This window comes from Protopterus annectens, chromosome 16.part0 (assembly GCF_019279795.1).
Source record: "Protopterus annectens isolate FY-2018-M chromosome 16.part0, PAN1.0, whole genome shotgun sequence".
Classification (NCBI taxonomy): Eukaryota; Metazoa; Chordata; order Ceratodontiformes; family Protopteridae; genus Protopterus; species Protopterus annectens.
In genome coordinates this window covers 308884572-308911466 of record NC_056750.1, presented here as the reverse complement: position 1 = coordinate 308911466, position 26895 = coordinate 308884572, and the positions used below count along the sequence as shown (strand labels likewise).

General features: G+C 36.0%; 2 protein-coding genes across 4 annotated transcripts in view; one reads left to right on the top strand and one right to left on the bottom strand.

Annotated features, from left to right (window-relative positions):
* The window catches only part of LOC122790318 (protein CutA homolog), a 757176-nt gene extending 737527 nt beyond the window's left edge, over positions 1–19649 (top strand). For both annotated transcript variants that reach the window (XM_044057842.1, XM_044057841.1), the window contains exon 6: positions 18753–19649. In XM_044057842.1, coding sequence (XP_043913777.1) covers positions 18753–18855 — 103 coding nt within the window. In that variant the 3' untranslated portion in view covers positions 18856–19649. The remainder of the gene's footprint in view (positions 1–18752) is intronic.
* PRRX2 (paired related homeobox 2) overlaps positions 1–26895 on the bottom strand; it is a 663637-nt gene that overhangs the window by 171536 nt on the left and 465206 nt on the right. The window lies entirely within an intron of this gene.

The following is a 26895-nucleotide window of genomic DNA, read 5'->3' as shown; positions in this document are numbered from 1 at the left end:
AACAAAATATGATCTTTAGTACTTTGAATCCCTTGGTCTTTTGCAACATACGAATTCCCTTGCATTCAATGCTATCTCTTTAAAGAGTGTTACATTACCAACGGCTGTTACTTGATTAATACTTTTATTAACACAAATCTTATAATGACGATAAGTGCAATTAATGCGGAAATTATAGCACCCCATCATAGACACATAGCCGTTATTACTTATCTATTTTAACTGTTTTTATGCTTCCTTAAGCAAGTTGTCAGTCTTACAGTTACACACAAGCATTTCAAAATCTTGTCAAGTTAACCCTTGCTTTAGAAGGCAAAACCTTGTATTAGAAACAAGCATATTTCTTTTGCATTGCATAATTTCATTATTGCTTTGGGAAAAGAATATTTAAAAAAAGTAATTTACAGGAAAATGTGATCCTCTGTACTTAATAGCCTTTCTTCATTGTTAACAACAGTTACTTGTTTGACAGTTTTATAACACATCTCCTTTGTTATATCTGAGATAGCTTCATAAGTTGCATTTGCTATAACTTTGTAACTTTCTATATTGCCTTAGTGGCACCATACCAGTGAAAAATTCATTTTCTGAAATAACACCATTTCCTATGTCCAGCTGTTTTAAAATCTTTCCCTGTTTTTTTATCATGAACCTCCCTCTTTTTCTGGTGATTTTTTACCATGTCCTCTGGTAATGTGTGAGTAATTCTCATTACTGGAACTGCATACTCTATGTAACAGAATTTCTTCTCTTTCATTTCTTCTTTAAAATAAGTATTATGTGTTAACTCCCATGCTGTTTTTATCTTATACTCAAGCTTTTTTACATGACCATAGTTTTTTTGAAAACAGTATCCCTTTTCCTATTTTTATCAACTGTAAATGTTTTTTTTTTTATGGCTGATTGTTTTACAACTCTACTTTTATAAGATTTTTTTTAAACATAAAACCTGTATGTGTAACCTCTACAGGGACTGCATGAAATGGCATTTTTCCCTCTGTAAGGAATGTGGCTAAAAACCCAACAATTTGACTTGTCACATGCCTTTGCAAATAAATGTTGCATGTCCAAAATATATTGAAATCAGGTATCCAATCATGATGTCCCTGTTCTCGTGATTTATTATATCTGAGTATCTCTCCCCATTTTTTCTTTGCAACTGTTTTAGATTGCCTTGTCTTGTTTATAGATTGCTATTATAGAAATAAATTTAAACTTTTGTAAGACTGTTAACAGACTGTTATTGTACTGATACTGTCTGACTGTTATTAACTTACACTGATTTTTATGAACCAACATGGTGTGCTGCTTTTGCTTGGATTTTTAATAGCTGAAAAATGCTATTTGTAATGACTCTGTACTTTACTACCTGTGTGTATTGCTGTGTATTATTACCCGGATGGCAGTTACACCAGTTTGACTAATTATGTTTTAGCTGTACTAGTTTGTTTATAAGATGGTTTGCTGTTATATTTTATGTAATATATTCTTTTGAAAATATGACATTACAGTCACTGTTTTTTTAACAATATTGATTCTGTTTGCTGTATGCATAAGCTGCCTTTGGAGACATACTGTACTTTTAATGTGGGGGGGGGGGTTGACCCTCTCTTGTTACTATAGAACCTTTTGTCATTTAGGATTGTCATCGGTACTGCCTTAAATATTACTCCATTTCCAGATGTAGATGTGGACTTACATACCCAGCATTTAATTGCATTGTTTAATTTTGCATATACCGTTTGCACTACTGTAAATATATTTACTGTATTTCTATTAACTTTAACTTTATATCTATATGGCTGTAGGTTATGTCTGTGTTTATTCTGAATCTGTCCTGGCTTATTAAACCAGTAAAGTATTTTTCTGTCTTTTACTGTCCCCTTTGTTTAATTAATTAACATTGAGTTTTGTATACTAACATTGTCTTCCATTGTTTTAAAAGATCCCTGTACTTTGCTGCCAACTGATGACCTGTGTTTTGTTAATTTATTGCTTTAATGCCTATTGCCTGCCATGATTTGGTATTTCATAGGGTATACTTTATTTTTTATGTATCCCTCTGTGTTTGTTCCTGTGACTGATTGTCCCTTAAATGTATTTTTTTATCTTGATTTCTTTCCCTATTTTTGGGTTTTTGAAGAAGCATCGTTTGTAATATGGACAATTCTGTTTAATGTGGCCTGTTTTCACACAAGTAAAACATATTACCTGTTTTTCTGAACTTTGTTGTGTATCTGTCTGTAGCCCTGGTAGAGCAGAAGCTGCTCGTGTTCCCCCTGTTTGTTTTATATCAGACCATGTATTACATCCCCTTCCTTTCACCATGTAGTCTACAAGCTGTTTGTGTACATTTGGAATGTGCATCTGCAAGACTGCATACTTTTTTTAAACTGTCTAGCACTCTGGCTTAGTCTTTGAGTCTGTACCTGTCTGTCAGGCAGAAACTGATTTTTAAAGCTGCATATGAATTTTGCAGAATTTCATTAGCTGTGTGATGGAATTGCGTTAACATAACATCTCGCCTGACCAAAACATTATTTTGTATTTTTCTGTCATGCTATTCAGACTGTCTATAAAACAGTCTAGACACTCACCTGTTTTAGCTGCTTGCTTTGCTTTGCCATTTGCCAAAGCATTTACTGTAACCTTTCCTGTATATTTTATGTGCTCTGATTTTGACAATACTAAACTTTCCCTGTAAATCATTTTGGGAATGAAGGTTCATAACTCTCGTACTGGAGCATGGTTTAGGGGTTTGCCAACACTGTTGATAAATTTCCTCCTGACACAAACTGGCATGTGTAAATGCAAAAAAAAAAAACATTCAAATAAAGCATTATTTGAAATAGCGTTGAAAGGTAAATTAAAAGTGCTGGTTACTGCCACAGCACGCTTGTTTATAAAAAAGATAAGTAAATGGATAAATAACTCAAGCAAGCGTTGACAGAGTGAGAAATAACCTTCTATGTGTAAAAAATCCAAGTAATCCGGTCTTCTGAGACAAATAATTCAGTTTATTACACAGATAAACCACGATAAGCGCTTTCACTAACTAGTAGCTTCTTCAGATCACAAACAGGAAGCACAGGAACCATGTGCTTTAAATATCTGCATGTTAATTAATCAACCAACTTTTAAAGCAGAAGCGCCATACTTTCTAAGTTGCCTCGTATTATTAATAATATGACTATCACATGCAGTTATGTATTAGGCTGTATACACTTTCGTACTTGATAGTATGCTGCTCACAACAACTTCAATTTTTATTGTTTCTTATGGAATGAAGTTATTTTAATTTTTAAAAGTAATATGCATACACCATTGTTTATTTCTGTTGCTTCTTGAGATGATTTTATGTTTATATATTTAGTTTTTAGGTTTTATGGCGCTTCTGCTTTAAAAGTTGGTTGATTAATTAACATGCAGATATTTAAAGCAAATGGTTCCTGTGCTTCCTGTTTGTGATCTGAAGAAGCTACTAGTTAGTGGAAGCGCTTATCGTGGTTTATCTGTGTAATAAACTGAATTATTTGTCTCAGAAGACCGGATTACTTGGATTTTTTACACATAGAAGGTTATTTCTCACTCTGTCAACGCTTGCTTGAATTATTTGAAATAGACCACACAGTGTATGTCAACCATTGTTTAAATGCCAACATATTGAAACATTTTTTTTTTTTGTCTTGCCACTGAGGCAGAGTCTGTAATAAACAAGACTATTGAGATATATCAGCAGGAGAAATAACTGTCATTTCTGCTTAACCCTGCCCAATGTAAACCTTGCTGGGCTTATAACTGTCTTGTCAGATTAACCTCTGTTGTTTGTGCCCTTAGTAAATGTTGTTGGGCTCCATCTGATTGTTGCATTAAACCAGAAATGTCATTATGTAAAGTCTGAATGCTATGCTGAGTCTGTTCCTTTAAATGGCATTATTGTCCCTTACTACTGTCTCTAGGGAAATTTTGAAAAAATGTGAAAACCTTTTCTTTAAAAGGTTAATAGTGATAGCACACTGTACTATGTTAGAACTTTCTTCTGTTTGTGCATTTGCAATATTTACTATAAATAACATGTTTATGTAGTCTATTACATTACTAACAATAACTGCATACACTTGTACTGTATGAGATTTAGGTGACTGCAGAAGGTAAATGTAACTGTTGTACATGTGAAGACCTAGCAACGCTAGAATCAAACAGATTGTTTATCAGAATAGGATATATATTATGGTATGGCTTACATACTAGACTCCTGTGACAAGATAGACAGAAGTTAGGAAAGTTACTTTCACATGTACATTTTGTGTGTGGATTATAGGCATTTATACATTTACAAACACAGCTGTTATCTAATGTCTGAACATCAAACATTTCAGATTTACATTTCATGTCTGACACAGTAGGTTTAAACCATGTAAATTTATATATACAGTATGTGGGCACTGTAAAGTTAACTGTCTGTACTTGCATCCATGTTATAACTGTGAAGAAAGTACTGTAAATTATGCAGAAGACAAGCAGGTGATCAGGCTGAAGTCAATTTGGAAAACAACGGTGGTTTTCCACAGACGAATTGTAGGTGGTCCGACGCAGGACAGTTTCCATGGCGGTGCAATGTGTCCACCAACAAAGGACTGGAACTTGAGCTGTTTCTCTGTTAAAGCACTGGAACTGTCAGTCTGTTGAACTAACGTAGTAAGTAGTAGGGATCCCTCTGTAATATTAACTGCTGGTAACAGATATATGGTCACAACTCCTGGCTGGCTCGCTACTGAAGAAATGTATCTCTTTCTTTTCTGAAGAAATGTCATTCAGAGGTCTTTATTTCACCACTGAAGAAAATGTCCAAAAGTGAGACCAGACAAATGCCATACTACTGTATCTGTTATACTTTATTTGTTTCAGAACAAATTCTTGCCAAACAGTTAATTCTGTCATTGCTATTTCAATTCTATTATAACACAGCTAGACAGATGAGTAGACTAAAGTACACTTAGTCTAAACATCACTACTGAATAAAACATACTGTCCAGTTTATATACTCTTTTCAATCAATGTTATTTTTAATGTCCTTGTGACTTGTTCTTCTTGTTTCTGTCTGGGTCATGAAAAAGTCCATGGTTATTCCATGCCCTTTTGTGGTCCTCACTGTATCTGAAGACTTCACAAAAGTCTCTCCACATCATCTTTACCTCACTTGATCTGTCTGTATTTTATTTATTTATTTCTGCATCTGAAAGCCAAGAAAGTCAACTTCCTTTTTTTCTATAACAGGATGCATTTACAGTAATGCCCACAGCTATATGTTATTAATATCTAAGCTGAACATAACTGTTCTTGCAAATCAAGCATATTATTTTGAAAACTGCTGTTTGGCCTTGCATATTTCCTTTCACTGTACACAGTATATTGGGAAAAAGCATTTTAATTTACACAATATCTATCAGAAGCAAATCTCAAAACTGTTTTATTGAACATGACAAATTACATCCCCTCAACTCTCCCTGCCATGGCACCACTCCCTACCTCAAAGCACATATGCACCATTTATGCCATTTACACCACATATGTTATACCCCTATAGTATTAAACTGGCATGTGCTTCTACAGACAACATGTAGGTAACGTAGTAGTACATCAAAAATAAAAAAGTACCATCCTCCATTTACTTACCTCTTTTTAAGTGTCTTAGTGTGCAGTAGTCACTGTTCACCTTTTATAAAACAGCTCAATAGTTTGCTATCCATCAATCTTCCATTGTACAATTAGGCCAGCAGTTGCCACAGCTGCCTTTATCATATAATTTTGAGGTTCTTAGCATCACCTTTATGCTAATGAGGATCATTCAAATGAAAGTTCCTGAATTTCACATTTATCTTATTGTGCAATTCAACTGTGCCATGCTAAGAAGTTTCTTCAGTTTTGGAAACTTGCATTATTATCTGTGAACCACAGTGTGTATGTGTGGCCGGGTCAATGACCCCGGCATGGCTATGGAGAAATCTATTGTAATATTATGACCTTTAAAAGCACTGAAGAGCAAGTCTATTAACAAATACAGGCACCCAAATGCGTGTAAACATTTTCCTGTGTGATTGCACACCCTGATACTATACTACTCCATGTACTTAAGGTCCATGTCAAACTGGGTTCTCTCTATAGGGCTAAATTGTATCTTACTGACCATGCCAGACTCGCAACAGCCAAAATTCATCTCTTATCTTCCCTGCTTTACTGTTCACAAATATTTATCAGTCTTTGCAAATCTGAACTGAACAGACTTGACTCTTGCTATAACAAAATAGCCAAATTTGCCACTAATCAGTCTCAAAGATCTCACCATTACACTGCCCTTCTCCAGCTGAATTGGTTAGAGCTCCCTTGCCTGCTTACTCTGACTCAGTTACTAACTGCCCATACAGTCTTATACAAACCTGACACCTGCCCCGCTCTATCTGACCTTGTCCAACCCTACACTAACCCAAAATCTCTTAAGTTTGGTGATAAAGTATTGTTGAAGGTTAACAGAACCCAAAACTCTCACGGTATCTCCTTATACTCACATATCATTGCCAAACACTGGAATTTTCTACCTCAACATATTCTGTCCATCAATGATACACATTCATTTAAACAGTCCCTAAAGGAATATTTCACCAAATGTAGACTTTGCTCATGTTCTCCACCAGGCTAACTAATGTAACCCCTTACTGTCTAACTTCCTTCTCTCCAACACCCATTGTCAATATTTCTTGGGACTTGAGTCTTCTTATCTTCAGTTTGTGATATTTTAATTCTGAAGGAAAAAAAAACAATATATATATATATATATATATATACATATATATATATATATATATATATATATATATATATATATATATATATATTTATATTGTTTTGTTTTGTTTGTATAAATAGTATAAGCTTATTGTACTATCATTGTTATATGCTTTTAGATACAATATCCAGGAACTTGTGTTTGAACTTTTATAATTGGCATATTATGTAATCTTCCTTGGAGCTTTTTTTCCCTGGGTCTCCTCTGAAAACGAGCTTCTGGCTCAGTTTACACTGTCCGGTTATGAAATGTAAATAAATAAATAGACACTTTTCTGCTTTGCAATGGTGGCACTATGACTAGTCACACTACATATCTATCCCAAGACATGTGTCACATGCTGACAGCATCAACATGTGTGACCACATGAGGGGAACTTTATTTCTCTGGACTGTGACCTGATGTATAGCTAAGACTCCCAGGGGCAATGCTCAATGCAGGGCTCCAAGATGGTGCCCTAAAAGAAGTAAGATCATTCTGCACTTGCTGTTGAGGGACTACTGGTAGCACTTCACTAGGGACTATTAGGAAGGGCCTCTGTATAAAATGAATGTTTGGCACAGTTTTGCTAGGGTGGTGACCACTACCACTAGCATATGCTTGTGTAGTGACTAGTGCTACTACAATGACCTGTAGAGCATCATCCTGACCCTCTCAGCCAATGGTAAGAAGAGGTCATAGACATAGGACCATTGAGATGTATTGTAAATATTCAGGGCTAATCACTACCCTGTAATTTCCATTATAGGTAAATTGGCTGTTGCTGGAGGTTTAATTGATGAACTGTGTATTTGTTGTTTTGTCTTTTGACTAAGGAGGAAATACCAAAGGATGCACTCCTGTACCAGTGGAGAATGGAGCATTTCTGCAGGCATGGAGTGAGTGTGGTTTACTGTCATGTTACTTATTATTTTGCTATATCAGAGCAGCTTAGCAGTAACCACTGATATAGATTATATAGTTAGCAGTGAAACAACTCTGTAACAGTCTTCTATGCACAAGGGAAAACCCTGTAGATATATCATGACTGGCATACACACATGCGAAATCTGCGTGTTTGTGGTATTTAGACGTTACCTATTTACAGGTAGATGACAGTCTGTCTCTATCTGGACAGTATACCCAGTGCCTCAATGCGCCTGGCATACAGGGTGGTTGTGGGCACTGTTCCAGGGTGGGTGTATATGGACCATAAGGATGGGGATTTTTTTTGGGGGGGAGGGCTAGGAATTTGGGATGTGAGGCTTTGGAGATTTGGGTCATGGGTCAAGTGGGTGCATGGCAGCATACTATCTATGCATCATCCTACCATATGTCCATATTGTTGACTGCCTTGCTTGGTACACCCCTAGAATTTATGCTGCACCCATGTTGTGTGTCTTGTTGCATAACAAAAACATCTTTCATTAGTTGCCAAGCATCACCTGATAGCTGTCTATGTTGACAACAATTGTTTATTTGTCTGTGGTACAGCACAGTACGTTCATAGGATTGGTTATTTTCATCAATGGTACCACTATCATCTCCCTTACAGCAACTCAACACAGTCACCATAGACTATTACATCCAATACTCCCATTCTACAGCTGTAGCCTCAACCCCACCTTAACCAACCTTGACCATAGAAACAATGACGCTGCAAATCTGCAGGACATTTGAATTTATGTACTTCAGCAGAACTAATGAACCTGGCATAGTAGCATATCTAGCACCTGAGTAGTACACCAGTTGGTACCAGTATGAGTTGTATCAGGCACATTTATAACACTGATGATGCCTGAATAAGAACAGGTGAAAGCACTTAGCCTGAGGTGATTTTAGCATTTATTTTATCTTGTGGATTTTTAATAAAGGACTGCCTTGCTGTGAAACATGTTGGTTTGATTTTTGCATTTTATTTACATTTCATATTTGTTTGTGTGTCCCTACTTTCCTGCCTCTACCTTACTTCAGTCCACTGCTTTCCTCTTATATCCTTCCATCTACCTTACTTAAAAAATGTGCCTGTCCTCCAGTATAACATACCCTTCTTCCCCACTGCCAATTTTGCCTTTAATGTGTCCTTGTGTATTTTCCTTTTCTTGCATTTCCCTCTTATCTGACTTTCCTCTACTCCCATTTCCTGCTCATTTCAATCAATAAAGCTTTAAAGAAAAATGTGGGAGCCACTGAATGTGGCTTCCAGCCATTCTTATGACATTGTGATGTAGTGTTTGTGCTTAGACATGGACATGCCTCTTGCTCCCTACTAGTCTTCTCAACATTCCAACCACAGTTGTTTGTAGCACTCTGTCCCTGCTGACCTTGTAATTTCTGAGTGCATTTCTTATTAGTTGCTATTTAGGTTACTAGATTCCTGCCAGTTAATTGCCTTCAGGCCATGTCATGCCTCTCGGCATCTTTGTGGTAGGCTTTGCTTGATTGCTGAAGGCATGTTTCTGATTTCCTGTGGTTGTCTTGCTCTGATAACATTAGCAGTACCATGTACACAAAAGGAGGGGGTGTATCCATATTCATCAAGGATACCTACACCTCCAGGTTAGTGGCGCAGCATGATACCTCCGGGCTCCAGTTCTGACTCTAAACCAGTCACAAGTGGTGTCCCACAAGGCTCGGTCCTGGGACCCCTACTGTTCGGCATATGCTTCTCAGAAATACAGGTAAACACTGGAGGACTATGGCTAACCAAGTTCGCCGATGACTGCAAACTGGGAGCCATAATTGACTCACTGGCTGACACAGACATTCTCCAAAAGGGCCTTACTGAGATGGACACCTGGTGTCAATGTCATGGTCTCAAGTTAAAAGCCAAAAAATGCACAGTCATCCCGTTTGGGAAAAACAAAACACCCATGAATTACCACATAGGTGGCAGCCCCCTTAATACAGAAGAGGTAATAAGAGATCTGGGGACCCAGGTAGATAGTAATCTCTCCTTTGACAATCATATTGCCAAAGTAGTTAGGAAATCCTTCTATGTAGCCCATCTAATTACTAAAGGGTTCGCATCTAGAAATAGAGGTTATAGTGACCCTCTACTCGTCACTCATCAGACCCATCATAGAGTACAATGCCCCATTTGGGATGTACCTCACAAGACACTTCCAACAGCTGGAAAGACCACAAAAGTACCTCACCAAGAGGATTACTGGCCTCAAACATATGTCATATGCAGTCCGACTGGAAAAACTCCATCTGTACTCAGTGGCATATCGCTTACTCAGAGGTGATCTCTGCCTGACTTACAAAGCCAGGTCCAACTCAGAATTGATGGACATGCTCCACCTAAAGAAATCCAAGTCACTGCGAGCCACTCACTCTAGTGAGCTAAACCTTGCCACAAGAATAAATAGAACATGCGGGAGGGATAGATTCCTGTCACAGAGACCCCCCCATGCTTTGGAACAAAATTCCTAACTACATTAGGCAGAGCCCCTCACTAACACTCTTCAAGAGAAACCTTGACGAGTGGATGGGTAACAGAAAATACACCCCTGGGATCACTTCATTGGTTCTTCTTGACAGAGGCTCAGTTAATTAATCATTGGGGCGGCGAAAGCTGACACATTCTGGCTAGGCTTATAAATGCCCTCGGGCAGATAGCCTAGTACCTACCTATGACCCTATGAACCTATAGTGCATCCGTGGGAGTTTTAAAGAGGATATTGGACAGTGGGTAGGGGAAAGGAGTTAGAATATGTCAGCCAGGTGCTAGGCAGTTACAAGTAATGTGTGGTAATATATAGTGCATCTGTGGGAGTTTTAAAGAGGTTGGATAGTGGGTAGGGGAAAGGAGTTAGAATATGTCAGCCAGGTGCTAGGCAGTTACAGGTAATGTGTGGTAATATATAGTGCATCTGTGGGAGTTTTAAAGAGGAGGTTGGATAGCGGGTAGGGGAAAGGAGTTACAATATGTCAGCCAGGTGCTAGGCAGTTAAAAGTAACGTGTGATAATATATAGTGCATCTGTGGGAGTTTTAAAGAGGAGGTTGGATAGTGGGTAGGGGAAAGGAGTTAGAATATGTCAGCCAGGTGCTAGGCAGTTGCATGTCCAGGAGTTGTTTTGGTGGGAAATAAGCTGTTTTTTGAAGATGGTTTTATTAGGTTGTAACCTGATTTGTAGTGGTAGGGAGTTCCAAGTCTTGGCAATGTTTCTAGAATAGAGAGTCACCAGAGCTGTAATGGCTTTTGGAGATTGTGATTAGTGCCTTTTTAGTGGATCTAAGTTCTCGGTTATTGGAGTCAAGGGTGATCAGGTCTTGTATGGCAGGTTGGTTCAATATTTGTTGAGCTAGAAGAAGTTGGTTTAGAGCTAAGGTGTTAGGGAGTTCCAGCCAGGAAAGCTGTTTTAGGGCTTGACAGTGGTGGGTGCAGTAGGAAGAGCTTGTGGCGAATTTTGCTATTTTGTTGTAGCATACTGATAGCTTGTTTAAATCACTCTTGTTTAGATTAATTAGGACAGGAGGAGCATACAGTAAGGTAGAGAGAAGATGGCTATGAGCTAGGGTAACTTTACTGTTGGTGGTTAGCATGTTTTTACATCTGTAGAGTACCTAGTTTTTTATTGATTTTGGTTAATGTATGAGCTATGAGTTTGTCAAATTTCATATTACTGTCAGTAATTACCCCTAGTAATTTGGTTTGTGTGACAGGGGAGATAGGGGTATTATCTGATGTAGAAATAGAGAACGGGGGAGTAGGTGCTGCTGCTTTGGAAGGATGAAAAAGCATAAGTTGGGTCTTTTTAGGATTTAGCATTAGCTGGGAGTTTGTTAGTCAGATTTTGAAGGATGTAAATGTTTCTTGGGTCTTGATTTGAAGTTTTTGGAGGGTGGGGGCAGAGCAGATTAAGGTGGTGTCATCAGCGTATTGAACTAGGATTGCTAGAGGGGCGGCTTTGTGAAGATTATTTATAAATATAGTGAAAGGTAGGGGTCATAGGATTGATCCTTGGGGTATTCCTAGTTTTACAGGAAGTGGGGGAGGAGTTTTTCCACTGAATAGCTTGTTGGCATTGGAAGATATAGTCGTGAAACCATAACAGAGTGGGGGTAGTTACTTTTAATTCTGAGAGTGATGTTATTAGTTTTGTATGGGAGACTGTATCAAATGCCTTTGATAAGTCAAGGAAAACTGCAAACACTAGTTGGCTGTTTTTGCGTTGCATATTTTACTAGGTTACTAAAATGGATGAGTGCAATGGTAGTGCTATGGTTGGGGGTGGAATCTGTGTTGAGTTTCGTCCAGAAGATTGTTGGAGAGGAGATGTGTTAGGACCTGGGTGTGGATACATTTTTCCACTATTTTAGCCAGTGGGGAAAGTATAGCTATAGGGCGGTAGTTTGTTAGGTCAGTGGAGTTGCCTTTGCTGTGTATTGGTATAATGTAGGAGATTTTCCAAAGATGTGGCACCTTTTGTTCTGAGATTGAACTGTTAGTGATTATAGATATTGGGTAGGAATGGCTTTGGAGGCTATTTGCAGGAATTTGGCAGGTAGTTTGTCTACTGCTAAGGTGGTGGGTTTAAGTTTGGTTAGGTGTCTACAGATGGTGTAAGTAGATACAGGTTGAAGGGTGAAGGAGTTAGTATTAGTTGATGGGTTATTGTTAAATAAAATCAAGAAATCAATACACAGGAGGTTCAGGTTCAAAAGTTTACTAGTGTACACCAGGAGGCAAAAAACGTACAAGTACAGAATTTTGTCTAACATGAAACAGGAAGTATACAAGTTTTATAGTCTTTGCATTCAAGTTGTGCCCACCTTACTGACGTGGTATGTCACAGGGCATCTACATCACTTTAGCTTACAGTCCACTATTCATAAAATATTGTTGATGCTGTATATTTTAAAAAAGTTCTCCTCTGGTAACAATACGGCCTTGCTATCCACCTGGTCAGACATAATGTTTTTCTATTAAGTTTCAAGGTTTCATATCAGTTCGAATACAATGGCAGATTCAGTTTTTCAATACACTTCTTTGTTCCCAGTAACACTTTCCCAACAGCTGCGTGTTATCTTAGTAACACATACACAAGGCCAAATCATCCCAGCAGGAAAGAGCAGACGGTTTCATTATTTCACATATTTAATTTCCTAACCCAGCAGATAATCACTTGTGAAAAGCATAAACATTAAGACTTGCTAAGCTAGCAACTGCCAGGGTCAGAGGTCAACTTGCTACAAGCCACACTGCAGTTTCAGAACTACTTTGCAATTACACATGAATTCATCCTTTTTGTTATATCATTAATAGAATAAAATGCATTACATACTACTTTGCTTTTAAACTAGTATTTCACATATATTCAAATGCATATTTTTCTAACAGTTATATAGTACAGTGGGGGTTGAGGAGTGTGGGTCTGTTGACAGCTTTAATATAGAGCTGGTAAAAAAATCATTGAATTGGAAGACTGTGTTTATAGATGTGGTGTCTATGTTTGGATGAGGAGTTGGTGATTTACCTGGTTGGAGAATACTGTTTATAGCAGCCTAGAACTTTTGTGGATCGGTATTATGCTTAGTTTGAATTTCACTATAGTATTTTTGTTTGTCTAGTCTGATTTGTTTTTTTACAGTGTTTCTCAGTTGTAAGAATGTTTGCCTATTAGGAGTAGTTTTGTTTTTGCACCACGTGTCCCATGCTTTGTCCTTTTGTTTCATAAGTTGCTTAGTGCTCTTGGTAAGCCATAGATTCATACTAAACTAACTGCCCTTGTGGGTCATTTTAAGTCTAGCCAATTACCCCAATGAGAATCAAACCTTGCACCTTGTGTCTGTAAGGTAAACTCCTTAATCAATAAGTCAACCTCCCACCCTTGGAAATAGATGGTTTTAGTGTGGATCTGTCTTGGCGGAGCAAGTTGGTTGAGAAGGCCTAAGAAGATAGTGTTGAAATACTTAACTGCTTCATCTAAAGGAAGTGTTAAAAGAGAGACCAGTTAGAGTGTTTAAGGGCTATATTAAGGTCATCAGCCCTGAAGTTTTTAGTGTATCTGATGTGTTTAAGAGAGCTAGTTCTAGTGAGTTTAGTTTGGTCTCTGATAAAGAAGATTGGGAGGCGGTCGCTTGGAGTGTCAGGTAGTGTACCAAAATTATGGGTGATACATGGGTGATTGGTGAGAAGCCAGTCTAGTATTGATTCTTTTTTTGAGGTTTTGTCTACCCTAGTATGGTTTGTATAAGCTGTGAGAATCTGTAAAGATTAATATGATTTGAGGGGTGGGGTGATTTAAGTGTGGTCCAATCAATAATGAAGTCACCTAGTATAATGGTTTCATGGGGAGGGTTTCTCATGTCCATTGGAGGAGAGATTCTAGGGTTTTGATGTTATCTCCTGTAGGGATATATGATCCCAAGATATTTAGCTGTTTTGCTGTATTTAGTCTTACCTTAGCAAGTAGGATCTCTGCATTATTAAATGCAGGTATTTCTATGTTAAATAGTTCAACACTGGTGTTCTCATGGAACTCTTTTTTTACAGAAGTCTTCCAATGCTCCATATTAGGATCTTTACTGTTTTATTTATTTACTAATGATCTTAACAATGACCTCTCTAAACTGGAATTAACTTTGTATGCAGATGATATATTATTACTTCAAGTAAATAATTGGCACAGCATCCTACAATCTTAAATTCAGCAGTTCTCAATTCTCTGACAGTGGTCTAAACATAGTAAAATTCTGCTAAATCTCAAAAAAGTTAAGCTATTTCCTCCTCACAAACTCCTCAGTTTCCATTCATTATCATAACCAAGGCAGTATCCACCACAAGGCAAACTAGGCAGATGCCTAGGGCCAGTGCTGGTTGTGGGACTTGGCCTTGCAACAATGATTTAAATACAAGGCTGCTTCTGCTACCAAAAAGTGCATTTGGAGCTCATCATTGGCATGTATGCCATTTCACTGAGGTACACATACCAAAGCATGAGATTTAAAAGGCAGATACGTGCAATTAGACTGGAGTGTGCATGATGATGCATAAGATTTGAAAGGCAGAATTGGTACGCAAGTGACTTGAGATGGGTTAGGCAGGCTAAGATGGAGAAATGCTTTATGAAACACAAGTCGGGTTTGTGTCAGTAAACAAGTTTACAACTGATTTAGAAATGCAAGTTAGACATTTGTAGTCAGATTTAGTTGTGTCTGAAATGGAAGTCTAAATTGTGGGTCTATATCATATGTTTGAAGACTTAAAATGTCGACTCACCTTTAGATCGACATGGAAATGTCGAAGCCGCAGTTCATTTGAACGGCCAAATCTTTGATTTCATTCCAAGGGAAAGAAATTGGTTAGCTGTTCCATTACATCTGCCCTTTACTCGACTGTAATGCAATATCAGAGTTAGAATATTTAGTTAGAGAGGGTGTGGGGGGCACAGCCCCCCATGTTGGGTGGTGTGGTGGGCAAAGCCCTCCACTTAAAAGTGTTTCTTTTTTTTTTTTGTGGTGTTCGTTGTTGGCCTACCGATTTCTTTGCTTTGGAAAGAAATCAGTTATTTGGCCATTCGATGTACTGTAGGTTCGAGATTTTTCGTGTCGACTAAAGGTGTGTCGACATTTTAAGTCTTCAGTTTTATAATATAGGCCCAGCATTGTGTGTGTGTGTGTGCGCGTGTGTGTGTGTGTAAATAAAATCCACCAATTAGGCATTGTCTTCTTAAGTTACTTGCTGAGAGTAACACATACACAATCTCTTTACTTTTGCTACTGGGATGGCAAGAGTCTTAAGACACCACACCAACTGCCAGGCCTCCTTCAATGTGTGTGTGTGTGTGTGTGTGTGTGTGTGTGTGTGTGTGTGTGTGTGTGTGTGTGTGTGTGTGTGTGTGTGTGTGTGTGTGTATGTATGTGTGTGTGTGTGTGTTATCACTGACCACAACTGTATGTCAATTTGAGTTATAGATTTTAAATATATTTGTGGTTCATAAAATGCATGTTGATTCCAAACATGTTATCCTGTTAACTTTTTAAGTAATTTAGAGTAGCCTACTCTTATCTATGTACAGTTTTGCAGAACATGTCAGATCTTTCCTCGCATTTATGCCCTGTAATCTCCTTGATCAAGTCACTTAGCCAGATGCTTTGGGATGAGTAGAAATCTTGACTAGCCTCCTCAATGGCCCCCTGGACAGCAAGCCTTGTAACTACACATGAACCAGAATAGTTATGTTCTAAAGGAAGGAAATTGCTTCTAGCAAACAGAAACCTCATCATATGCATCGTGTTCTTGGGATGTGATCCTTGGCTTCCTTGTTTTGTCGAAAGCTGAAAGTGTGTTTATTATTTAACTATGAATAAATCTGACCATGAAGTCTTAGTTTAATGTCGATACTTTAACTATGAATACATATTTATTTAGTGTTTTTTTTGCAGGCAGACAGGTGTGAAATGTAGTGTGCTTTGACTACAACAATTTGGCTAGCACTTAGTGCAGATGAGTATGGCTATGAGCTGTGAAAAAGCTGCTTCCTGTTGCACATGGGTTGATTCCCTAAGCCCCCATTTGTGTTTTATGTGACTCTGCCAAGTTATTTCACTAGACAGTACTCCTGGGCTGCTAATAAAAAGGGATGTTTGTGTTCAGTGGGCTGTCCCTGCTGTTAGCAAGTGCATTACACATTTGTCTTTTGAACTCCTGTGTGTTTCACATGGATGCTAATTAGTACTGCTTCACTATAGGTTATTTGAGTATGAATTTCAGCACATATCTTGTAATTTAATACGTTGCTACATTCATTTTCACTAAATGTGAATTTCAATGGAAGAGACATTTACTGATTTCTCACTCCAAGTCTGTTTTTAATGTGAGAGCATTTTGTTTTGATTAGAAGATGGCAGACAATGTTTTTTTGTGTAAAATTTGAAATACAAGATTTAAATGAAATCCAAAGTTATGTTATAATTGGAAAAGCAAAGAAGAAAATAGTGTACACATATTGATAGTTTGAATAGTATTTATGGCAACTGGGGAGAAGCAGTTAAGTAATGGGATATTGGTATGGCTGGTATGGACTTGATTCATTACCTTTAATAAGGCCCATTTTGCCCACAATCCATCTCTGCTGACACTGGAGGTGTGTGTTGCAACAGTACATCATTATTATCCATTTTTCAAGTAAGTCAGACCCATAATAAGTGATATCAGATGGGATAGCTATTGTTGATGACAGAGAAGACATAGGGAGGTCAAAAATTAGATGTAGTTGTCCAGAAAGTATGTAAGCCCACCCTACCCCCAAAAACAGTATGTTGTATACAGAAATATATCTGAATTTAATATGACTTGTGGGTTGTTGAACAAAAGCTGCTGCAACATTTACATTTTCTTTAATTGTTTTGTTTTATCCATTGCACTAAAGAATGAATTAATTCATAGGTCTGAATTGTGTAATTTACCATTAACATGTTGCATTTTAGTAATATAAATTTTGCAATACCTTCTTTCCAGGCTCCAGCAACTACAAAGGCATTGACATTTGCCAAGTCATATAGTTTGCATTATTTGGAGTAATAATCAGAGCTGTCTGATCTTCGGCATCTATTAAGTCGTCATTGTTGCACAGTAATGTAATACAGTATTTTCAGTAATACTGGAATGTAAAGGATTTCTTTATTTAGATAAAAACTGCTACTCTGGCACTTAGTGCAGATGACTAAAGCTCCAACTTATTAATGAACTGCTTCCTAACACAAGGGAGTTGGTTTTGTATCTTTCCACCTTCATTAATATATGATGTGTTATTCACTTAACCAGATGGAGCTTAAGAGCATTTGAGAATTTGGACTAGGCTCCTTAATGGTCCCCTGTACTGCGTGCCTAGTAACTATGAACATGTTTTCAATTTTTGCTAGCTATTCCCTATTGTATAACCACTGTCGATATAGGAAGTTACATTAGCCCTTGTTTAAAGCTTCCATTGACTATGAGGAATTACTTAATATCCTATGAACTCTGCTTACAAACTACATACTCAGTATTCGCACTCTGCATAGTCACTGTATATAATGCACATATTTTGATGTTATACATGATGATTGAATAAAGATGATAGACTGTGATAGCAAAGTGCTACAAACTTTTATTCAGTCATGATAATTAAAGCTAGAGCTACTTTTTTGAGTCATGTGTATAATTGCATAACTCTCAAATCTTTTTTCCTTATTTTTGTTTATAATCTACATTTGAACTTTAGTGTTAATGTTATCTTGCTGCTGTGCCTAGGTTGTGGCTGAAAAGGGTTTCTGAAAAAGCAAATCAACCCAGTTTACTAAACAGTAATAAATACATAAATAATAATGTTTATAGCTCGTCTTCATTGTCTGTCTCTTACCTGTTTAATCAACTTCATTGCACTTGTCAGAAGTTTTCTACATAATGTTTAAATGTAGACCAGCTAGAACCTGTTGGATTAATACCTCTGCTGGATGAAAAATGACTTTCTTATATACAGATAAATAAAAATATATTTTGTAGGTATCAAAATCTTACACACTTAGACTACTTAACATAACATCCTCTGGACTGCAGATACACTGATAGAGATGATAAGGTTATTGATAATGTCTTTCAAGTGTTAGCTGACAGCCTGACAGAGGTATTGGGCTGAATTAGCACTGGCTGCAGCAGACTATGCCATACATTATACATGTTTCTTCCAGTGCTGTGCTGTCCTAAATACTGTGATTCCCACTTGGAATTCTTATGGAAGTAGATATGTATTTCACACAGCTGAAGTAATGTGAACATAACATTATATTATATTATATTATATTACGTATATTTAGGCATTTGCTGTAATTATGATATGGTATAATGCTTAATAATGCTGCCTACTGCTAATGCAGCATTTTGAAATGTGCATCCTTGTTACTAATTGTTACACCCTTTTTTTTATTTGTGGCAGGACAATACATCCATTTGATATTCCGGAACTTGTAAGTCTTCCACTCGATCAAGGAAACCCCGTATATTTCAAGTGGCTGGAAGACGTAGTGCCAGAAGATTGACAAGACAAGCCAAGGATATAAGATATATTAAGGAAATTAGTCTGTAACAGAACAATCAGCAGCTGGACTTCCTGAGTGCAGCAGTGAACTATATTTCACATAAAGTGAAATGTAATCTGTTATTAGATGAGTAAGGATGCCTGGATTTCATGTTAAATAAAAGCAATTTTTGTCTACAGCATGTGGTGATCAAACACTTCAGATCCAAGTAATATGTCATATATTTGGGCTTTTTTGCTGCTCATCTGTGAGCAGAATTATGGTTAACTATAAAATATTATAGTAATAAAGAAATATTCATGTATCAAATATATAGTATATACAAGCCATTACTGTGCCTTTAACAGGGGTTCTGGAAGTGAACAAGTACATCAAAACCTTTATCCAGCCCTTATAGTGCTTTGTATAACAATAACATACTGTACAGACAGCTATATTATTTAAGGGCATTTGTTTGCAACATTCTGTGTGCTCTAGAACTATCAAATTGTACATCACCATCATGGCAAAACTGACTGTAATTCACTTCAAGTTTTGCAAGCTGAAAAGTGCAGGTTTTCAAAGAAACATCTGTGTTTCCAGTGACTGCACCAGTGTCAGATAGACTGATTTCTCCAAAATGCGGTTGTCTTACTAAATTGTTATATATGCATGTATATGTTTGGCTCCTTCTGTAAACAGCTTTGTTTTACACTTTGTGAAAACACTCTTCATGGTAATCAATATTTTTTCATTGAAGGCTCCTCCTCTGACATCACACACTCTAGGTTTGTAGTAAATGTTGAAAGAAATAAAAATCCAGTAAAGTCTCAGAATCGTCTCTCTAATTTTGTTGTCAGTGTAATACAACAATGGTACAGATTCTAATAGCAAGATAGCCCTTACTTTGTACCTTTATGTTATTTTAGCATTATATTTAATTTATGTTTTTCTTATCAGGTTATCTTATCAAACAAAAGCCTTTTTTTCAGTGGAGACATGGGAGAAAGTTCCACAATTACAATTCCACTACAATTATACTACAATTGCAGTGGACTGTAGAATTACAGAACAATTATTATACAATATAAACTAAAGAATAAATTAATCAAATGTAAACAAATATTTCAAACTGTCATACATAAATAACTTCTAACTTCTACTCAATCCAAAAAAGCAAAGCTGCTATTATTCACCCCCAAAGTCCTTTATACCTCAAAACAAATTCTCAATAACAGCCTTTGATAACACTCCTCCATACCAAGATACTAGGATGGCAATTGATAATAACCTGTAATTTGACTTACATGTGTAACAGGTTATAAAAAAAAAAAAAAATCACCAAAAATGAGGGACATTCTACAGAAGAGATGGCAGCCCCTGCAAGTACGGCAATTGCACGGCTCCAAAAATCCAAGTTGCAATACCAAATATATAAAAAATATATCAATCAGAACAATGGAATTGATAATCTACAACCTGAAAATACATGCGAAACACAATTCCTTAGATTAAACAAAACCATGAGGTTCTTGAGGACCAACATGTGGCATTCAAAGCTATTCAAGGCCTATCTAACTAAAGGCATTTCACCGAGGGGGCTTAGGGTACCTATACAATCCCTAGTCAATAATATTGATACTGAGGTTACGGACCAATGGGCTATGGCTCAATAAAAAGCCTCCATGAGCTTTGTGGAAGTACTAGTGGCCCATTATGAATAAACCATTGATAAAGACATCATGGAAGTAACTAAAATGTGTGAGGATCTAAAGAGGTTTGAGGGCCAGTCCTCTTATATTACAGGTCTTAACAAACTCAGCCAGGAGCTATTAAATCTGGAACGACAACTTAAGGAAAGAAAGATGCAAAAGTTTCAGAGGGACCTGGCTGACTATGATACCCCCAACCCATTCACTACTAATAAACACGTTAGGTTTGAAAACACCAACAGGAAGGTAGTGAAGCGGAAACGAACTAGGTCAATATTGAAAAGACCCACTTCATCTAGTTACGACACCTCAGGGGATGAATCCTCATTAAGTATGGATCCAGAAACACAGCATGCCCCAGATTCACCCATATCTAAAAAAAGCAATATATGGGTCCCTTTAGGGGCAGACAAAGGAGGGGAGGGAGGAAACACTGCAAAGGTAGACAGTATGGAGGGACTGTTGAAACTAATGATTCGAAATAACCATTAAGAATAATGTGTTGAATATTTCCTCAACTTCTTTGTCACAAACACAGATACAAGTTTTGAATAACGGGCTTAATTTCATTCCTGTTTTTTTTTTGTCTCTGAAGATATTCTTGCAGAGGACATCATTTCTTTTTGTAGATTGCTAAACTTAAGGTTACATTTTCAGTCAACATCTGTGCCTGTCAGAATATGTTTAAATATCATAAATCCCATTTTACTCCACCCATGCATCATAATGTTTACATGTTCCAGACCTCTATTCTCAAAGATTTACATTTTCACTCTGGGGAATTCCAAGCTAAACCTAATAATCTCTCAAAGATTGAAATTTAGGCCATACAGGAATTGGAGAGCAACCATGACCTGGTCATACTACCTACCGACAAAGGTGGGGTGGTGTTGGTTATGGACTGGACACAACATAATATGGAAGCTGGTAGACAGTTAAATGATGGGTGATACTATACATGCATGCCATTGGACCCAACATTTAGGTTCAAGAAACAAATAGACCAAGTTTTGGTGTCTGCCAGGGATGAGGGAATTATTACTGACACTACTCTTTACCATCTGACAGTGTCTGATCCAATGAGCCAGTACATCTATAATCTACCCAAGATACAAAAGGATCTTCATCAACCACCAGGTAGGCCCATTGTCTCAGGCAGGTGCTCCATTACCAAGCCGCTCTCACAGTTCCTTTATAAAACATCTACAGCCATTATTAAAATGGGTTCAGTCCTGAATACAGGATACCACAGAATTTCTACAAGTGATCTCTGAGATGTAGTTGGAACCGAATTTGCTATTGTGTACTCTAGATGTCTCTGCACTATACACCAACATTCCCCATTGGATGGACTTGGAAGCACTGGAATACTGGCTTTATAAGTCAGAAATATATCAAACAGGGTTTAATACCTTCTTGATCTGCCTTCTGGAACATGTTACAAGAATGTATTTTATTACCAAACTAAATGTTATCTGCAGGTCCAAGGCACAGCCATGGGGGATTATTTTGCCCGTATTTATGCTGACCTCTTCATGGCCCATCTAGAGGAATAATTAATTTATGATAATACACATAATATCTACCTAGAGGAGACTGACATCTGGAGATGATATCTAGATGATTGCTGGCTAGTATGGAGGTCAGATGTAGAATATCTTATGGAATTTGTGGGGTACCTCAACGAAAATAAATGGGGCACATATTTTACAGTTAATTATAACATCAACAGGATTGTGTTTTTGGATGTCCTAATTACCAGGAATAATGCTAACACACTGGAATCTGAGGTTTACCGCAAATATCCTCAATATAACTCTCTCCTTCATGCCTTCAGCTTCCATCCGCCACACATCTGCAGGAACATTCCCAAATCCCAGTTCCTGCAGATGAAATGTATATGCTCACACAATGCCACTTATGAACATTATAAGGAGGCTCTTACCATCAGATTTAAGGATTGGGGTTATAAAATGGGAAACATCTACAATGCCAAGAATTGGGTTGGCACACTTGATAGGAAAGAGCTTTTGAGATTCAAGGAGAAGAAACCAGCGGATGAATCTAAGATTCGCTTAGTTACCACGCATGGAAGAAATACTGGCATGTTGTTAAATAGTGTCTGCAGGCATTGGAATATTCTTCTAGCAGATAATAAACTCTCGGATTTCCTTCATGAGAGATGCTATTTTTCCTTTAGAAGAGGTAAGAATTTAGGATCACACTTCAGCCATTACAAACATGCTCTTTCTCAGGACCAAGGATGACTTAACACAAACTACCTTAATGGGTAATTTACTTATGGGCTGCGTCCCCTGTGATCACTGTACTCATTGTGGCAAAGTCATGAAATTCAAGCAATTTACAAGTAAAAATACTGGCAACATGTATGACATCTCATTCTTTGCTAATTGTGGGACAGATTGGGTGGTCTACCTTGCCACATGTACCTGTTCTGCATTTTATGTTGGACAGACCTCTCAACCCCTTAGACTCAGAATATCGGAACACTATAGTGACATTAAAACAAAGAAAATTACCAATACACTATACAAACATTCACTGGGACACACAAACACACTTTTTAGATTTATGGTGATTGACAAAATTACTGGCAACAGGTCAAACAAAGTGGCATGGCACCAAATATTAAATAATAAAGAAAATAAATGGATTATAAAGTTGGGTAGTTTATTCCCACCAGGGCTTAATGAGCATTTGTGATGGACCACCAATCCCTACAAACCACACCCGTCAGTAGGAGCCTCTCTGTATTCTAGCTATGTAGCCCACTCCTGGATCTCTATCCCCTCATCCCTTAAACTTGCTAGCAACCTTTCTAATTTCAAGGCTAATCTAAAAATGTCTGCCTCACACCTGGCCTGTACCTGCACAACTCTCAAAACAGATGCAAAGCTGCCTTCTTAATAAGCTCGCCTTTCTCACCCAGAATCACTAACACATTCATTATCTCAGCAGTTAGTAATCATCTAAAATCTGAAGAAGCTCTGACTGTAATGATACCACACTACTAGTATATGCTCTTCTACCTCTTCAGCTGAAAGCTACTACTAATTATTTCCTCTGTAATGTCACTAATAAAACAAGAGAAAGCAGTGCTGTCATAACATTCTCACCTAATACTAATCAACTCTCTCTCTATAGCCTTCGTTTTGCCGCAGTGCGTTATTCTTCCTCATCTCGTACTTCTAGCCTGTCTATTTTGGCATCAGAAAACTCTTTGTCCTCCTGATTATATTATTACAAATATAGCTAGTATGTTAATAACTAGATATCAGTGCCTCCTCATTATATTATTACAAATATAGCTAGTATGTTGAATAACTATATATCAGTGCCTCCTCATTATATTATTACAAATATAGCTAGTATGTTGAATAACTATATATCAGTGTACTCCAGATTATATTATTACAAATATAGCTAGTATGTTGAATAACTATATATCAGTGTACTCCAGATTATATTATTACAAATATAGCTAGTATGTTGAATAACTATATATCAGTGTACACCAGATTATATTATTACAAATATAGCAAGTATGTTAATAACTATATATCAGTGCCTCCTCGTTATAGTATTACAAATATAGCTAGTATGTTAATAACTATATATCAGTGCCTCCTCATTATATTATTACAAATATAGCTAGTATGTTGAATAACTATATATCAGTGTACTCCAGATTATATTATTACAAATATAGCTAGTATGTTAATAACTATATATCAGTGCCTCCTCATTATATTATTACAAATATAGCTAGTATGTTGAATAACTATATATCAGTGCCTCATGATTATATTATTACAAATATAGCTAGTATGTTGAATAACTATATATCAGTGCCTCATGATTATATTATTACAAATATAGCTAGTATGTTGAATAACTATATATCAGTGCCTCCTCATTATATTATTACAAATATAGCTAGTATGTTGAATAACTATATATCAGTGCCTCCTGATTATATTATTACAAATATAGCTAGTATGTTAATAACTATATATCAGTGCCTCCTCATTATACTATTACAAATATAGCTAGTATGTTGAATAACTATATATCAGTGCCTCATGATTATATTATTACATATATAGCTAGTATGTTAATAACTATATATCAGTGCATTATGATTATATTATTACAAATATAGCTAGTATGTTGAATAACTATATATCAGTACCTCCTTATTATATTATTACAAATATAGCTAGTATGTTGAATAACTATATACCAGTGCCTCCTCATTATATTATTACAAATATAGCTAGTATGTTAATAACTATATATCAGTGCATCCTCATTATATTATTACAAATATAGCTAGTATGTTGAATAACTATATATCAGTGCCTCATGATTATATTATTACAAATATAGCTAGTATGTTGAATAACTATATATCAGTGCCTCATGAATATATTATTACAAATATAGCTAGTATGCTGAATAACTATATATCAGTGCCTCCTCACTATATTATCACAAATATAGCTAGTATGTTGAATAACTATATACCAGTGCCTCCTCATTATATTATTACAAATATAGCTAGTATGTTAATAACTATATATCAGTGCGTCCTCATTACATTATTACAAATATAGGTAGTATGTTGAATAACTATATACCAGTGCCTCATGATTATATTATTACAAATATAGCTAGTATGTTGAATAACTATATAACAGTGCCTCCTCACTATATTATTACAAATATAGCTAGTATGTTGAATAACTATATACCAGTGCCTCCTCATTATATTATTACAAATATAGCTAGTATGTTAATAACTATATATCAGTGCCTCCTCATTATATTATTACAAATATAGTTAGTATGTTAATAACTATATATCAGTGCCTCATGATTATATTATTACAAATATAGCTAGTATGTTGAATAACTATATACCAGTGCCTCATGATTATATTATTACAAATATAGCTAGTATGTTGAATAACTATATACCAGTGCCTCATGATTATATTATTACAAATATAGCTAGTATGTTGAATAACTATATAACAGTGCCTCCTCATTATATTATTACAAATATAGCTAGTATGTTAATAACTATATATCAGTGCCTCATGATTATATTATTACAAATATAGCTAGTATGTTAATAACTATATATCAGTGCCTCCTCATTATATTATTACAAATATAGCTAGTATGTTAAATAACTATATACCAGTGCCTCATGATTATATTATTATAAATATAGCTAGTATGTTGAATAACTAGATATCAGTGCCTCCTCATTATATTATTACAAATATAGCTAGTATGTTGAATAACTATATATAAGTGCCTCCTGATTATATTATTACAAATATAGCTAGTATTTTAATAACTACATATCAGTGCCTCATGATTATATTATTACAAATATAGCTAGTATGTTGAATAACTATATATCAGTGCCTCATGATTATATTATTACAAATATAGCTAGTATGTTAATAACCATATATCAGTGCCTCATGATTATATTATTACAAATATAACTAGTATGTTGAATAACTATATATCAGTGCCTCCTCATTATATTATTACAAATATAGCTAGTATGTTGAATAACTATATATCAGTGCCTCCTCGTTATAGTATTACAAATAAAGCTAGTATGTTGAATAACTATATATCAGTGCCTCATGATTATATTATTGCAAATATAGCTTGTATGTTGAATAACTATATATCAGTGCCTCCTCATTATATTATTACAAATATAGCTAGTATGTTGAATAACTATATATCAGTGCCTTCTTGCTATATTATTACAAATATAGCTAGTATGTTGAATAACTATATATCAGTGCCTCATGATTATATTATTACAAATATAGCTAGTATGTTGAATAACTAAATATCAGTGCCTCATGATTATATTATTTCGAATATAGCTAGTATGTTGAATAACTATAAATCAGTGTCTCCTCATTATATTATTACAAATATAGCAAGTATATTAATAAATATATATCAGTGCCTCATGATTATATTATTACAAATATAGCTAGTATGTTGAATAACTATATATCAGTGCCTCCTCATTATATTATTACAAATATAGCTAGTATGTTGAATAACTATATATCAGTGCCTCCTTATTATATTATTACAAATATAGCTAGTATGTTGAATAACTATATATCAGTGCCTCCTCATTATATTATTATAAATATAGCTAGTATGTTGAATAACTACATATCACTGCCTCATTATATTATTACAAATATAGCTAGTATGTTAATAACCATATATCAGTGCCTCATGATTATATTATTACAAATATAGCTTTTTTGGTAAT